This window comes from Magnolia sinica, chromosome 3 (genome assembly GCF_029962835.1).
Source record: "Magnolia sinica isolate HGM2019 chromosome 3, MsV1, whole genome shotgun sequence".
Taxonomy (NCBI): domain Eukaryota; kingdom Viridiplantae; phylum Streptophyta; class Magnoliopsida; order Magnoliales; family Magnoliaceae; genus Magnolia; species Magnolia sinica.
Window position 1 is genome coordinate 91,233,062 of NC_080575.1, and position 17,731 is coordinate 91,250,792.

The 17,731-nt window shown below is 41.5% G+C and overlaps 1 protein-coding gene across 1 annotated transcript; it reads right to left on the reverse strand.

Annotated features, from left to right (window-relative positions):
• Window positions 1-256: 256 nt before the first annotated feature.
• LOC131240222 (acyl-coenzyme A thioesterase 2, chloroplastic) lies at window positions 257-16,227 on the reverse strand. The gene is made up of 5 exons (XM_058238347.1): window positions 15,328-16,227; window positions 6,862-7,042; window positions 5,440-5,927; window positions 3,483-3,611; window positions 257-595 (listed from the first exon to the last, which is right to left on the reverse strand). The coding sequence occupies exons 1-5, from the start codon at window positions 16,201-16,203 to the stop codon at window positions 452-454; spliced, it is 1,818 nt and encodes a 605-aa protein (XP_058094330.1). The 5' UTR covers window positions 16,204-16,227; the 3' UTR covers window positions 257-451.
• Between the last annotated feature and the right edge of the window lie 1,504 nt (window positions 16,228-17,731).

Here is a 17,731-nt window from a genome sequence, read left to right on the forward strand (position 1 = left end):
GCATGACAAATCAATCCCTTCACCTCATAGCCTAGGCTCCACATCTCATGGGTTAGGACATCGGCCGAACCCCCTCGTGGGCCCCACTTCACATGGGTTCCACTTCACATGAGCCACCTACTTCACATGGGTGGGGCCCACCTCACACAAGCCATCCGCCTCACACCGGCCGCCAACCCCGAGTATGCCCTTGCATCCCACAAGCCACCCCACTCAAGCCCGGTGTGAAAATGCCCCTACGTTAGTTTGTATGATAGCAATGTGGTTGTATTTTTATTATAATAGAATTTCAATTATTTCATGTTCTGTTTCTGAAGACTCTTTAAACAAAGAAAAAGAAAAAAGAAAGAAATTAATCTAAACATTTTGCAATGAGCATTCTAGGTTTTTGCTCTCTCCAAATTCATGACTCTGCGCTTCCCCTTTTCATTAGAAGAGCTTTCTCAAGAATTTATAAATATGATTCCTCGGCGTCTATCCGTTCAAGCACCCGCCGTGCTTCCTCTTCTGTGGCAGGAACTACATTGCGAATTTTCAATCCATTCTTCAAGGCATCCGGCTGGACAGTGAACGTGAAATAGAAGGTGTTCGATACCTGCTCATAGCCAACATGCACACGCATCACCAATAAATAAATAATAGAAGGATGTAGACGAAGAAGAAGAAGAAGAAGAAGAAAAACTGTGTAAAAATCTTTGAAAAGCTTATTATTCAACAGCAGACCCAATGATTATGAGAAAGATAACAAGGTAGTGGAAATGATGGTGACAGCAATGATATAGACATCAACTATTGCTACTAGATATAGATTTAAAGCCCGAAACTTCAACTCAACTTGAAAGTCTGTTGCAATCTAGTAACCCAGTTAGGCAGCTGCCATAGAACTTTCCCTGTTTCCTTCTCATAATATTCATGATGAAATCCGATCAGGTCAAGTCGAATTGGCCCGAGTTGACTCAAGTCCTTTTCTTTTTCTTGAGAGTTTTTAAACTGTGCTGGATAATCTTTGATTTAGAAGGGCCTACTCCACAATTTCTTGAATGCTGGAAGATCGTCCACTAAACATGTGGTAAATCCAGACCATCGAAATGCAGGCCCCATTCCGAATGAAGTATATGATGAAACTCACTCTGACCAGATGATATTAATCATCAAACATCAGCCAATGAATTTGGACAAATGTCTATGGGATTGGCACTGGATTAAGTACTTACGGCTCGTTTTGGTAGCTTGTATTTGGAATGCATTGGAATCCAAATAACAATAACATTGGAACCAAAGTGATTTGGAATCTTCAATTGTATTTGGGAACCTGTAATTGGAATCTTGTGGAGTCCAAGATTGTGTTTGATTACCTGAATTTTGGATAAAGAGGAATTTTGTAATATATTCACAGCAACCTGAATTTGATGAAGTAAATCATTTTTAATACCCTACAATGGCATACATGTGTGACATGTTATATAGTCATTGTAGTATGTCCATTGAAAGTAATACTTTGGCTTAAAATGAGGTGGTTTTGAGCCTCAGGTGGGCCACAAAAGTGGGTCTACTACGGAACTTTGTACATTAAGCATAAGCTAATTGTAACACTCCGACCCCTCCGGTAAGATATTTTCCGCTTTGGCTGGCACTCACTGTCCACCTTCTCGGCTTTGTTCTCGCAGGTAGAAGCGGTTAGCGAACCACCCGCAAAACGCATCTTACCCTTAAGGTCGAAGCCCCACATATATCCCAGATCTTCGGGCTCTCCCTTTCCGATGTGGGACGGGCATTAACACCCACTCCCCCAGGAGACAGAGCGCCCTCACTCTGATACCATTTGTAACACCCCGACCCCTCCGGTAAGATATTGTCCGCTTTGGCTGGCACTCACTGTCCACCTTCACGGCTTTGTTCTCGCAGGCGGAAGCGGTTAGCGAACCACCCGCAAAACGCGTCTTACCCTTAAGGTCGAAGCCCCACATATAGCCCAGATCTTCAGGCTCTCCCTTTCCGATGTGGGACGTGCACTAACCCCACCACCCCCCCCCCCCCCCCTCGAGACAGAGCGCCCTCACTCTGATACCATTGGTAACACCCCGACCCCTCAAGTGGTAAGACACGTTTTGCGGGTGGTTCGCTAACCGCTTCCACCTGTGAGAACAAAGCCGTGAAGGTGGACAGTGAATGCCAGCCAAAGCGGACAATATCTTACCGGAGGGGTCGGGGTGTTACACTAATCAATTTGCGGGGCCCAGTGTAAGTATGCAACAAATCCAATCCATTCATCATGTGAGAACCCTCATGCTCTCATTGGCGCTCCAAAACCCACAAGATTATAGCATAAGAGTTGCAAATTAACCATATCACAAAGAGCATTAATTGCTTTGATGATCGTGAATGGCCCCAACCACTAGGTTAAAGAGATCATAGATGGTATTTATTCCACAAATTTTTGTTGTCCTAAGGGTTCTCAAAGTGGACTGCGAATTCTGCTTAGTTCAGGGAGCCTGAAATTTCCCAATAAAGCCCAAACAAAAAACAGGGCCATTTCATGCATTATCCAGGGCCACGAACAAGCCCAATTTCCTCTTTTCTTTTTCTCTTCCTCCTCAGGGTTTCCATGAAATCTCACCCACACCTCTCCTTTTCATCATGGACCATGGTCATCTATTTAACATCCAAAAGGGGGTTTGCGAAGGCCCGTACGTGGCATCGCTATTAGGAGCTGCAGCGATGGTGATGGCCGCTATTGCTGATGACCAGTGGTGGGCGGCCGTGGTCATTGCTGCTGGCGGCAGGACCATGATTGCTGCTGCAGCGAGTATCGCGAATACAGGAGGGGGAAGAATCAATGGCATGTTTAACAGTGATGTGGAGCTAGTTGGAGAGGACGGACTTGTTCACCACTGGTTGGAGACACTGCCGGAATAATGGTGCAGTTGGGGGTGTGGTTTGGTTATTGGTGACGTCATATAGACAGGTGTTGCATTTTTTAAAAGGGGACCCCTCGATGGTAGAAATTATATACGCTGGAGAAGATTTCAGCAGAACCAATTTCAATTCTCACATCTCACCCATGTTTTAGAGAGAGAGAGAGAGAGAGAGAGAGAGAGAGAGGTGGTTGTTGGTGACAATGAGAGATCAGAGAGTGTTATCATATAGAAAGGTGCTGCATTTTTTAAAAGGGGATCCCTTGAAATTATATCCACTGGAGAGGATTTCAGCAGAAGCAATTTCAATTCTCACATTTCACCCATGTTTTCAAAAAGTGCCACAAAGAGGGATTTCGATTACACTCGAATCCAAATCCTTCCGATTCCATGCTCCCAAAACCCTCAATTCCCTCCAGTCCACTAGGGCCACAATTTCAATAGGCTGAACATATGTGCCACATGTACTGGTAAATGAGTTGCAACAGCAGAAACAACACAGTCTAGCACATTTAAGAGTAAGATAACTGATCACCAATTACTGTCAGTTGGGTTTCAGGAGCTCACCTCACTAATTCTGAGTTCTGGCCTTGTAACATGAGCAACGACTTCAATATTGATGAGAGGCTGCATTGGGTTCTCTAATTGTGTGTACAAAACGCATGATTTGAAACGAAGGAAATCCCCCACATCAACCTGCATCAACAAAATTGATAAATATACCCAAAAATGTGAATGCAAAAATTCTCTCTTTTTCTTTCTTTCTTTTTTTATTTTTTCTTTATATCGGATGACTCTGTGCATATCTTCATTCCAAGTTCGAAACAATTGTGCAATAAAGCTGGCAGAGCAACCCAAAAAAACCACCCCAGTGGCAGTCTGGTAATTACCTGATCATTTTCCACCCCATGAAAGAATTGCAACCAAAGTTGTATAGATCCAGCAAAACCAAATCTGTTGGTATCAGACAATGAACAGGCAAAAACTTTGCAATACTGCACTGGGGCTTTCAGTTTGTACAAGAGATATACAATGATCCAACTGTTGATATGATGGACCTCACCGTGGAAGGCCCATCACTGTAAGTCCACCAGATTGCAAGATCCTAGCCATTGAATATTTGGACCTCTTTAAGTCCAATTGGATTGGACACTTGCTGTATTTCTTATTTAACAGTCTATTTTCTAGCCACCAATTGCAGGATTAGGATTTTCCCATCTGGAAGATTTTTTGGTGCACAGGCCATCCAGAATGGGTCTAATCACATAAACAGTTTAGACCAATGAACCATAGGCCCCACTTCTACAAACTGAAAATCCAAAAATGTTGTACAGACTCTCAGCCCAAGCATTGTATAATACTTCCAACTTCAATACCAAATGCCATCTTAGCAGGACTCTTGATTTTGTGTTGTGGGCCTTGCGGCACTGGAATTAAGCTCTAGTAGTATCATTCTTTGTAGGACAGTACACTAGGTATGCATTTATAGCAGCAGTACATATTAGCTATAGAAATAGTGTCAGTAGTTAGTATTTAGTGATACTAGTTAAAACCATGTTTCGCAGTAAATGATAGTAGCTGTAGTAGGTTTTTTTTTTTTTTTTTTTTTTTTGTGGTAGCCAATATGTACTAATAACAGTGTTCAATGTACTGAATTTATTGGTCGATATTTTCGTTATCACAACAGGTCAGTGATACAAAACCATCCCAGAATATGCCAATTTATCGTATGATATTTGCACTTTTGCCAATATGTTGTCGATGTTTGGGCGACATTTGCAATATTTTTATTGAAACCAACACAAATCAGCAAAAATCTAAAGAAAAAAAAAAAATCTTTTACCAAAATTATATAGATTCTCTACGTAGTTGTGTTTTAATAACTCCACTTCTGTTATTTCACATCAAAACATGAATTTGGTGAAGAAATTGCGACCAGAAGGATTTAGGAGAATGGTTTTGCCCGACAAGTCGATAACACATTGCTAACATGAAATCCAGTTATCAAAGATATTGTGTGCCTTAGCAAAAAATTGCACCATTCGGACAGCCCTTTCTAACTAGAATCCTTCTGATGGCTACCAACCAGATGGGAAACAAAAAAAGCTGATGATCAGCATTCAACGAGAAAAATTCCACTGATTGGGCAATCAGGATTTATCCAACTGATGTAATTTTTGCACAAAGACCCAACCACCACAAGGCATACCAGATTAAAAGGTTTGAATCTTATACATGCTTTCCATTTGCTTGAGAATGGATTAACTGATGGGAAGGAGAAATAACAGGAGAAAAAAGCAGGTGTGGAACACAGATCTTTTCATAATAATGGTAGTAGCATGTATCACCATGCAAGTGATAACAGTGATACTAGTTCTGCTGTTTTCTTTCTTCTTCTTCTTCTTCTTGTGTTTTTCTTTTTTTTTTTTTTTTTTTTTTAAAAAATTATTATTTTTGTTAATAGATAGTGCTATAGTAGTATGGTCGGAAAGGCCAGTAGCAATGTAGTTGGTAAGCTACTCACAGGTCTTAAGAAATCAACATGATCAACTTCTAGAAAGCAAGGCATATGGCCAACAAAGGCATATGCTGTCGAAAATGCAAGCTCGAAAGCACGGTGCATCAAAAACCCCCCAAAGATCCGTCCATGCAGGTTCCTTTGCTGTGGCTGGCAAATTAGAGAATTTTCAAGGCGAGTGTCTCTCATCAGAATGCTGTCTCTGTCAGCTAATGCGGGCATGTCACAGAAGACACGTCCCTCAGCCAACAAAGCCTTCAACCTACTTACTTCCCCATGCAGGACGTGGCCCCCCTTCTCAAACTCCCGCTTCTGTTCTTCTCTTTTCCGCTTCCTCAGCCTATCTCTTGCTTCCCCTTCTTCCAGAAGCCACTTTTCTCGCTCATTTTCTGGGGAGAGGCGGTTTACAGGAGCAGACTTTAAGGTTTTTGAATCACGTGCAACGAATGTGAAGTTGGCAGTCAAAGCTATGGGATCTGAAGGATCAGAGCTCTCTGACAGGAAAAAGGTCCATAGTCACAATCACAGACATCTTAATCAGGAAGAAGTAATATACATTGTTTTGGAATATTTATTTACATTACATTTCTTTTTTGCACAAATAACAGATGCGCAAGCAAATTTCTCAAAACATGGGAAAGTTACAAATATTACCAAAATTAGATATAGGAACCGGTCCATAAATAACTTCCATGAGAACCCATCCCACTTGATATGTGTGCACAACATCTAACCTGTCCATCAGTTTCGTCACCTCATGAAGCCCCAAGGGCGCAATAGTCGGCCTGATCCACAACTCAGGTGGGCCACAGCAAAGGAAACAAAGTGGGAGGAGATGCATACCCTTGATTTTCACAGGACCCAGATGAGTTGCAAAACAGGCTATTTTTTGCATAGCCCTTCATCCAAGCCAGATGAAGGGTTTGTATGTCTTTGAATGAATATACACAACATGGGGGATAAGTTCTTAAAGGGTTCTCATGAGAACCGGTTCCTAGGATAATTTTCCTTACATATGATCATCAACCCTCAGAGTGCTGCAAAGTATCCTTGGACGTGTAGCTTGTAATAATGGACCATGGTTCGATGGTCTCTGCCATTGGGATGCCCCGCCCTATATGGGATGCCCCAAACTCTCCCAGGTTTGAAGATCCCAACCATTCGATTGAGAAATAAATGGTCCACCTTCACCTTTCCAAAATACATGGTCCACCTTCAACAAAAAAGGCCAAAGATTGGATGGAAATTTTTTCTAATTTGGGAGATTCAGGAGCATGTTTCACCATAGTGAGTCCAAATCAACAATCTAGATCATAGAAACAAGGGCCGTGTGTAAATACTCAAGGCCTGAGGATACTCTGCATAGATCCTTCGGTTGAGGATCATATAGTTCATCTATAAAAATTGGGTTAACCGATCTGCCAATACCTTGTGGTGGTGCCTGAGTCACTTCCATTCGGATCTCAATGGATGAACGCCCAACCCAAATAACAGCACCAGCTATTTTTAGGTCAGTGTCTACACGGATTGGCTTCTTCAAAACCATCTTGTCAACAGAAGCAGTAACTAACAACAAAGGCCTTGTTGTACTATCGTCATTTGAACAATGCTGGTACACATGGACACAAATAAATCAAAAGGAAAAGGGAAATAAAGAAAATGAAACTGCTTTTATAAGTAAAAGAGTCTCTTTTAGTTTGTTTTGTTTTGTTTTTTCATTTTTTGAAATATGACAATTTTGAAACAAGAACAAGGAAAACCACTCCACGAGTGACACTCTTGTCATTCAACACCAACTACAACAAAATGCATGCCAAAACATCAGCCAACAGGCCGCAAACAGTGCAGAAAAGGTAAAAAAGAAAACAAGAGCCTTTGAAAACATGGCCTTCAAAATCCCCACTCCACTCAACCTATGAGCTCTACCTCCAGGCATCCAGGAAACTCCTTGACAGCGCCCAGCTAATAATCATATACAAGACACCTCTTTTAAGGGTATCACCTGATGCACCCTTTTCCTCGAAATCCTTTGTTCTTTTTCACAATCCCAAAGCCCCAAAAGATACTATATTTTAAAGAAGCTCCTCTCTTCCTAGGAAACAGCCCACAACTCTGATCCAGATACAAGTCACCAATTAAACCGTGGAATGACCAGAAAACCCCAAATCATGCAATGAAAAAAACCTCATCTTGCTCTTGCAATTGAGCAGTGGATAAATAGATGATCGAATGACGCACCATGTTTTCTACACAGTGCATATGTTGGGATAATCTATGTGACACTTCTTTAAGTTATCCAATATCATGATGTTGTTAGTACAGCAACCCAAGTAAAACTTTGATTCTAGGGAGATAGGAGCCTTTCATACCACAGCAACAAGGAAAGGTGAGCTTCTTTTTTTTTCTAAGATGATGCGATTTATTAGGGTCAGAGGCCAAAGAAAAGAAAAAGTACACAATAAAGAAAGAATAGGAAAGAAGAATACAAGGCCCAAAACTTTGGCTCAGAACAAGCTCGAGGCAACCACTAAGATAACAAACAAAACACCCAAGTGATTACTCTATCTGAAGAACTACTCTAGTTCTGAAAGACACGATTATTTCTTTCCAACCAAATCAACCATAGCGTGGCCAGAAGGGCAAGCCTCCATCTACTAGTAAAGCAACCAAAACACCCAATCAATTACCCTATCCGAAGAACTACTCTAGTTCCAAAAGACGTGATCTTTTCTTTCCAGCCAAAAATTGACCATAGCATGACCAGAGAGGCAAACCTCCATCTACTAGTAAAGCAACCACCCGAATTGCCATGCCAAGAAAGAAATAGAGCATCTGTCGAAATAATAGCCGAAGAATTACTTGAAGATTGAAAGATGCCAGACCACACAACCCTGGAGAAGGAACAGTGAATGAAGAGGTAGTCCACGAACTTCTCACTAAGACACAGAAGGCAGACGTTAGGAAGCACCATGCCTCTTTTCGGAGGTTATCGATCGTCGGAATCCTTTTTCTCCTAATGAGCCAAGCAAAAGTAACAATTTTCGAACGAGCCCCATAAGACCAGATAAAAGCATTGAAGTAGCAATCAGTAGCCTGAGATAATCTCAGGTAAAGAGAACGGGCCAAGAACCTCAAAAATTTCCTGGACTGCCACACTAGCAGATCCTTCACTCTCGACAAGATTGAAAGACCCTATAATCAAGACAATTACTCACAATCACACATGCATGTGCACACACATTGAAAAGCAGCTATATAAAGGCGTACAACCACACAAGAGAAACAAAACCCAACACCCAAGCAATCACCTAACCCAATCTAAAATTGTTAGCTTCGCCTTCCTAAGGACCTCTACAATTGAACCACAAGAATTGCAAAAGCAACGATTATTCTGTTCACCCTAGAGAGTTCAAAGGCCGCCTAACAATGCTAGCCTCCACTTTTTAACACCGCTACCCATGCCACACGAGAAACATCATCTCAATGGTCCCCAGCAAAACCCAAGATACTTTGAAAAGCTTTTTTAAAAAAGCAAAAGCAACGATTATTCCGTTCACCCTAGAGAGTTCAAAGGCCGCCTAACAATGCTAGCCTCCACTTTTTAACACCGCTACCCATGCCTAGCCCATGCCACACAAGAAACATCATCTCAATGGTCCCCAGCAAAACCCAAGATACCTTGAAAAGCTTTTTTTTTTTTTAAATCCCACATCGATCTAGCGAAAGGGCAATGGATAAATAAATGGTCAACCAATTATGTGGCTTGCAAGCAAAACCTACAAGTATTAACAAATCGAACGCTTCCGAAGGTTATCAATTGTGAACACCATATTACTTCCCACCAGCCAGGCAAAAGTTGCCTCCTTGGGCGGGGCACCAAGGCACCATACGAAGCCAATGTGACGACACCTAGTTTCCATCAATGGATGAGAGAACAAGTTGAAGAAGGACTAGACCGAGAACTTTCCAAATTTGTACCTACCCCACAACATCTCATCCTTCTTCTTCTTCTTCTTGTTCTTCTTTTTGGAAAGATAACTGACACCATCTCATCCTTCAAACCAACAGAAGGCCAAACGCCTTGAAGCCAAGACAAAAGAATTAAGAAATTATCTAACTCCTCATTCAACCGGTTCCTTCTACAAGGGGGGGTGGGGCGGCCAAACCCCATCCACACCTAAAAGGGAAAAGCACCGGCCAACAGGGATGTCTGCCACGGAGGATAGTCTAGCTAACCTTGGAAACACCATGCAAAGTGGAGCCTCACCTAGCCACACATCTTCCCAGAAACGCACTCTTTCACCATCCCCTATCGAAAAACAAATCCCCTCAAACTTACTCGTCATGCTCACTACCGTCTTCCAAATAACAAACACCCTATAAAGCAATGAGCTCTTCACACACCAGCCCCCAAATCAAGCATTGTATTTACTGGCCACTACCTATCTCCATAAGATTCCTTCTCCTATCCCAAACTGCCATAACCACTAGTTGAGCAAGGCAAGATTAACAGTCTCCAACTTCCTAATATCGGCCCCACCTTCCTCGAAAGGACAACAAACTTCTCCCCACTCCAAGAAATGAAACTTGCGATTCTCCATTGCGCATTGCCAAAGGAAATCCCTCAAATTCTCCAACCCGACCAAAACCAAATTTGAGCATCTAAACAACGACATAAAGTAGATGGGGAGGTTCAACAAAGCCACTTTAATAAGCATTATCCTACCACCCAGGGAGACATGTTTACTCTTCCACCTAGTTGCTAGCTCTCCCTCCTCTTAATGACCTTGTCCAATTGATGCTTAGTTGGCTTACGATCACAAAAGTGAAGGCCAAGATACAACAATAGGAAGAATCCAACGCAGCACCTAAATCATTGTATATCTTTCCACCTCCTCAAGAGGCATCCAAATCCCCAGAATTTCCCTTTTGAACAGATTAATGTTCAGACCTAAAACCGCCTTAGAAACATCTCTCAATCTTCCTTAAAGTTATCCACCACGACCTCTTGCGCCTCACAAATAAAATAAACTAAAATAATATAAAGATTTAGCAAAGAAGTTCCTCTTAGAGACCTAGTTAATGAGGACATCACATCACACATGCCTTAACGCACATATCAGAGGAGGAGGCGGACCTCGGTTTCTCTGTGGCTAGGGGAGTATCTGTGTTGAAGACCCCATATTGCATGTACCAACATCTGGAAGATCCCACACCAGGAAGATGCATATGGGTTGCTTGAGGGAGTAATTCGAACCATCAGATTTGATGGACGCAATGATCAGACCATCGGATCGCATGGAGTGCATATTCGGGCCGTTGATCGTGGGCCATCTTTAATCAGAGGACATCTTGTATATTTAGGATTGTTCTAGGAGTTATTTTCAGCTTGAGTTGTCTTTTTTGGACTATTTATGAGGGGTTTTATATGTTTTTCTTAGAGTAGGGTTATTCTAGTCAAAATACATAAAATAGAGACCATTTTGTAATTTTGAAAAGTTTCTGAGACTTTTGTGACCTCTCTCTAATGGTGGAATTTCTCTCAAAAAACAACAAAGGCTCTTTGTTTCCTCTTCATTTGATTTAAAGACTTGTTCCATACGATTTGGAACGAAGATCAGTGCGATGCTTCCAACTATCAACCATTGATTTTCCTTCTCCATTCGAGGTATTTTATTGAGATTTCATCTTCTTCTTGTTACAAACCTCCAATAGCCTTCTAAAACCCCTTCTTTGTTTTCCCCGTGACCTTCCCCATCAACCCCTTCTACTACCGACCAAACCCTAGCCGCCTAAGCCTCACATGTGTGGACCCTGTGGGCTAGTCCGTACGGCCACCCTCTTCCCCTTTTGTTTTACTTTTGATTCCCCTTCAAAACCCTTTTAATCCTAGACCTAAACCCAAGTTCCCACATCCCCCAAATTCCCCAAACCCTAATTCCCTTAATTCAATTCAATTCCCTAACACCCAATCGTCCAAACCCTAATTCCTTTTAATTACAATCCAAATCCCCAAAAATTTCTCATCTGATTGGAACAATTAAGCCATAATTTCATTCTTCCCCAAATTTCCCTAACCCTAGACTTACCCTTGATTTAGCAAACCCTAAGTAGTATTAGGTTTTCCTCCTTGGATTAGACCTAACCCTATATTATTTGGATGTCCCTGCATCCATTAGATCCTAGTTTTCTGTATTCAATAATCATGTAGGAAGATGCTTGACAACTTAGCCTTGAACTATGTAAAAATTATTCTTAGAATCTTGAGATTTGTGCTGATGTTAGCAAGATTTGTGATTATATTAATTAATTTAATTTTGTTGATTGATCTCACTCATTATTTGGCTTCATATATTGGTCCTGCATCAAGACCATTTCCACACTTTCCCATCATTTTCTAACTCGTCACTGAAGAAATCCCTTAAACAACTAAAGAGATTCACAAAGAAAGATGCTTGCCTTGCAGGTTTCTTCTCATTTTGATATTCCATGCCACAGCACCACCAACCATCTGATGCAATGTTGGATTTTTCCTCTTTTTGTATCCCTCATAACCACAATAGAAAACAAAACATAGAATATTAAGCTGAGAGTAAAAGGAGTCTTTTTTTCTTTCTTTCTTTCTTTCTTTTCTTTACCTTCCCCTTCCTCTTTTTTTATTCTTTTCTTTTCTTCCCTCCCTGTCTCTAAAGAGTGAATGGAGTCTCATGGAGTTTCAGAAGGAGCTATTATACAATGTTCAGGCCAAGAGTTTCTAACGCATGCTCTAGTTTCAATTTATAGAAGTTGGGGTAGTGGGTGATCCAAACCATTATATATGACAAGCTCCAACATGGAGGGTCCATGTGCCAAGAGTCCCTAAGATTAAATGATCATAGATGCCATCCTTGACCTTGTTTCGAGCGAATGTGGACCACTGTTGTTATTTCTTTCAACTTTCTATTTGTTGGCCACCAATTGAAGTGGTTAGGATTTCCCATTTGGGATATTTTTGGTACATCAGGCATCCGGAGTGGGGTCAATCATATCAACAGTTTGGCTCTATGAACCATGTGCTCCACTTGTACAAACTAAAAAATGGAGTTCTAGAAAATCTCAGACTGAGCATTGTACGTCACTTCTTTCAAAAGCAACATGTTTATGCTCAAAGAGATAGATTCCACAAACATTTTCCTCATTCATTCAAGTTGGCATTGTGAGGAGAAATTATAATTCAGCAGATGCAGAAACACAATATATATTGCAATAAAAGCAACCCAGTCTCTCCGGAAACATCCAAATGCAAATTCATCCCTTTTAAAAAAAAGTTAGACCAACTTGTCAGTATTGTCAACTGATTGAAGGAATTGAACATGAATCTTCTCTTGCAGATGTAATGATATACCCAACCCAATAACACAGTTTAAAAAAGAATGATCTTGATTAATGCATCATCATCATCTACCCCATATCCCAAGTAAATGGGATCAGCTCCATGAATCTTGTTCTGCTATTCCATTTTGTGAATTAGTTATGGCAGTCACTGTCATGACTGGCTACAGACCAAAATCATTAATGCAATTGAGATGAGCTCTGCATAGGAAGTAACATGGGTGAGATGGAGAACAAGGAATGGGGCCTTCCTTACATGCATGTTCGATTCCGAGCCATCCATTGGGTGGGTCTCATGATGAATATGCCCTGACCCAAAAAGCAGGCTGGTCCACTCGTCAGGTGCACTCCACTTATATGAACAAATCAATGGTAATGGAAATATGACCAACAATATATTCATCTAATATTTTGGTCAAGTCAATATGTTAAGGCCCAGACCAGACTGAGCGGTCAGATCGGCTTGGACCGAGACCAGCAACCTAAGCAAGCAGGGTCACCTTAAAACCTGGTCAGTTATGGGGATAACTGTTTTGTGAAAAGAAAAAAATAAAATAAAATCTGTCATTGGTCGAGGCATTGTTTTAAGACACAAACTAGTTGCGCTGTCAGACCCGCTTGGACAGGGACCGGCCACCTGGATCACCTGAGGGACAACTGTTTTGAAAAGGAAAAAAAAAAAAATGCAACTACATCCATCGAAGCTCAACCCCATGACTTCTAATCGAAAACCAAATGAGCTCACCACTAGTCTCACAGCAATGAAACATATTTCCAAGCCAAAATAGACCAAGCAGTTCTCACCAGTTGGACTGAACCGCCAACAAAATCTGGTTGAGGTTCATTTTAGGTTTAGAAACACAGGTTCGCAACCATCACCACCTAACAGATGGTCTGGATCTCATACAAGTATGCCACATTCGCACATTCATGCAGTGAGAACCCTTCATCTCTTCTTCTTCTTCTTCTTTTCATTTTCTTTTTTAATGAAAGTTTATTAAAGAAACCACCAAAGCAAAAGCTAGGGAGCAAAGAATAACAACCCAAATTACAACCCAAGAAAAGAGGAAAGATTACAAACTTCCACCCCTTCCACATAGGAGCCCCACCTGCAATCTCAACCTTGATTTTCCTAACCACCTCTTCAGCCAAGGCATCTGTTCTGAAAGGGGATCCCTTCTCCACCTCACTCTCACAAGTCCCACTCACGCCTCATTTGAAATTTAGTTCAAGTAGGCATTTAGTTATATTGATGAAAAAAATACATATCCGATTCTGATATCATTTGATATTCAATAATCTAATTAGTCAAAACTGCTATTTGCTTCTACCAAGTTACCCAAAACTGCTATTTGAATGATCATCTACCACTCAGGATCCAGTGTGAGCCACCACCCACTGGGGCCCACATGCTTAGATGGTCCAATGATTTGAACCATTCATATTCTCTTTGCTACATAAATAAGTTATCATCCCATAATCATGCTTCAGCAATGATCCTAACATTTGCTTTTTAGAGTTGAATGTGATCCATTGAAATTTTTTCTTTTCACTGTTCTAAATTCATCAACAGAGAGTAACACTCACAATCATCAGTTCAGCATTTCTAACAGTGGCCTGTATGGCATAGATTCCACAACATGTATGGTTCCAATCATCGAACCACACGGCATGTGGGCCACTGTGGATGGCAACAAATGCAAGATCCTGAGTCACAACAGAGGCAAAATGAACTCTAAAACAACAAAATGCTAGAAGTGGGCACCCGAATGCCAGCAAGCAATGCCACCCCAAAAGCCAGAAAGTAATCGTGGCCCACCAATCCAAACCGCACAAACAGCAGAAAGTCACCACCGGAATCTGGCTATTATGCTAAAAATAATTGAAACAAATCAAACCGAATCAAACTAACCAAAATCAATCACAACTCACCAACTTAAACCATCCAAAATGTGGAACCCACAACCGCATTCCCACAAATTACACTAAAACACCAGCAGCGATGATCCTAACCTTTGATTTTTAGAGTTGAATGTGATCCATTGAAAAAATAAAAAATTCTTTTTACTGTTCTAAATTTGTCAACGGTTAGTAACACTCACAATCATCAGTTCAGCATTTCTTAGAGTGGCCTGTATGGCATAGATTCCACAACATGGATGGTTCCAATCATCGAACCACACTGCATGTGGGCCACTGTGGGTGGCAACAAATGCAAGATCCCCACAACAAAATACTAGAAGTGGGCACCCAAATGCCAGCAAGCAATGCTACCCCAAAACGCAGAAAACAATCGTGACCCACCAATCCAAACAGCACAAAAAGCAGAAATTCACCACCAGAATCTGGCTATTATGCTAAAAACAATTAAAACGAACCAAAGTAACCAAAATCAATCACATTCCACCAACTGAAACCATCCAAAATGCGGAACCCACAACTGCATTCCCACAAATTACACCAAAACACCAGCAATCCAATTTCAGAAATTGGAGAAAAAAGATGGGAAATGCATATGGGTACCTTAACGGAAATAGTTCCAGCAAGGGCGTCGAGGTCTTCGAGCAATTTCCCGATCCTGACCTCATTCCACGGGTCCCGATACTGCTCCCTGAGAATATAATCACTGGAGAAGTTATAAAGAATGCTGATTCGGCTCTGTGATGGGGTCTTCGTCAACAATTCGCTCTGTGGTGGGCCGTCTTTTGACGGGTCGAGGAGCTTCTCGAAGATGCTCGAACGTGCTTCCCAGAGAGCGTTCGTTACAGGGGAATGATACATGCCTGGCCACAGACTTAGAGGTTTTCTGATCGAAGAGCTCGCATCAATGGAAGAAGGGGGAGAGTTTTCAAATGGGGAACTGAATGTGGAGACTACAGGGATGGTGCCTGAAGGGGAGGAGGTGGGGTCCATGGATTCAGGTGGTATCGCAGTTGGGTCTTTGATTGAAGAACAGAAGGGTACGGTTTGGGTAGTTTTGGTGCAAGGAAAGCTGGGTTTTGGAAGGGTTTTGGAGGAGGAGAGGTAGTGGATTTGATGGGCTTGTTTGTGAGGGGGTAGAGATGGAGGAGTACTGATTTGGGTACTATTTAGAATTTCTGAAGGGCTTTTGAATGCAGAAGAACACAAGGATCTCGTTTGGGTGGTCTTATCAGTGCAAAAAAGGTGAGGTTTTTGAAGGGCTTGGGAGAAGTAGAGTTGATGGGCTTGTTTGTGGAGTGGTGGAGTACTGATTTGGGTAGTATTGAGGAGTTTTGGTAGTATTTGGGTGGGACTGAGGAAGTTCTTAACCGGTTTTACAGGTGGTATATTGGTGGTTTTGGGGTGGGGTATGGGTGGTTTTGGGGCGGAGAAGGCTGTAGAGATGATAGAGGTGAGTGGTTTTACAGGTGGTTTCATGGTTTTGCAACTTTTGGGAAACTGCGTTTTGGAGTCATGGCGTGGGTTTTGGAGTCATGGCGTGGGCTCGTTTGATGGACTGCAATCGTCCGCAGCACCCAAGCTCTGTGGGCCCCACCATCTTGTACATGTCAATTCACTCTGTCCATTTGTTGAGAAACCTTATTTTAACCGTACATATAAAAGATACAAAAGGTTAGATGGATGGAAAGCTAAGATGGGCCTTACCAATGGGAACGATGTACGGTTGTTGCATCTCCACGTTCACGTGGTGTGGCCTACCTGAGGTTTGGATTAGGCTAATTTTTGTATATCCACATCATCGTGGTGAATTACCCATGATTAATGGATTTGATGGAAGATATATATCTAGTGGCCCACATCATAAAAAATAGAACCTGATGGACGAAGTGGATGTTACATATATAACATGGTGGGGCCCACCATGTTGTATATGTGAAATCAACTCCGTACATCAGGTGTGTTCCGGCGCTGCCTCCAAAGCATCCAGATCCCACGGCTGAGGTGAGCCGTACGACAGGGAACAATGGAGATGGATACCAATCGTAGGTTTGTGTGTGGCCCATCATGGTGTATATATTTAATCAAAACCGTTCATCATGTGTGATTCACCAGGATGAATGTAGTATTTTAAAAAAAGTCTAACCAATAGTCACGAAGTCCACAATGCTTGAACTTAGAGGTTGTCAGCACAATCTTATATTATTCTCATCGGAGTGTTTCCTAGGGTAATGTTATCATTTTAATTAATTTACGGTTAAAATAAGGTTTTTCATCTGATGGACGGATTGGATTTTACGTAAACAATATGGAGGACCCAAGAAGCTTGCGTACTCTACGCACTGCATAAAACAGGTGCGATTGACGATTTCTGATCGTCTCATTGACCACCGGCTTCCATGAATGTTGGATGTTTGCTCTGAGATCTAATGGTTCGTACGTATGCAGTCACAAAATTTAGATGTTCTCTGCACTAGAATCAGATTGATCCGTCCAAATAGTGGGCTAAGAAATATTTCCTTAACGAACTGTTGTATTGAACAAATACTCAGAATGTATGATTAAAAGACAACAATTGAGATCTGAAGTCGAGAAATAAATGTCCATAAATTGATGGTCAGGATTATCATATTAATTTGATTTATAGAATATATTCTATCTACAGTAATTCTCAAAATTTTGACGGTTTAGATTTTATTTATATTTGATGGAACATATACAATTTATTGTGAATGAGTAGAAGTTATTATATTCTTGCGATGTATCAAATGACTATCTTTATGTGGTTTTTCAGAGAGAAATTTACTGACTGCTCACCACCTCCTTTTATCCATCGGATATTCTTGAGACAATACAAACGTAACTTCCGAACCTGGACTGCTTGTACGGACAGCGAGGGTGAGGACGGAACCACCTTTTTACGTAAGTCGGCCCATCGCCACGGATTCCATTGCTATGTATTATAACCGTAGATACAGGTGCTGCTAATCCGTAGTTATAGGTACCA

Excerpts from the sequence above, each read along its gene's own strand:
- LOC131240222 (XM_058238347.1), bottom strand. The coding sequence starts at position 16,203 with ATGAAACCACCTGTAAAACCACTCACCTCTATCATCTCTACAGCCTTC. Across the intron at positions 7,043-15,327 it reads CTGGAACTATTTCCGTTAAG|CATTGTTCAAATGACGATAG; the intron begins GTACCCATATGC and ends CATGTGTACCAG. Across the intron at positions 5,928-6,861 it reads GACTCAGGCACCACCACAAG|AGAGCTCTGATCCTTCAGAT; the intron begins GTATTGGCAGAT and ends TTTTCCTGTCAG.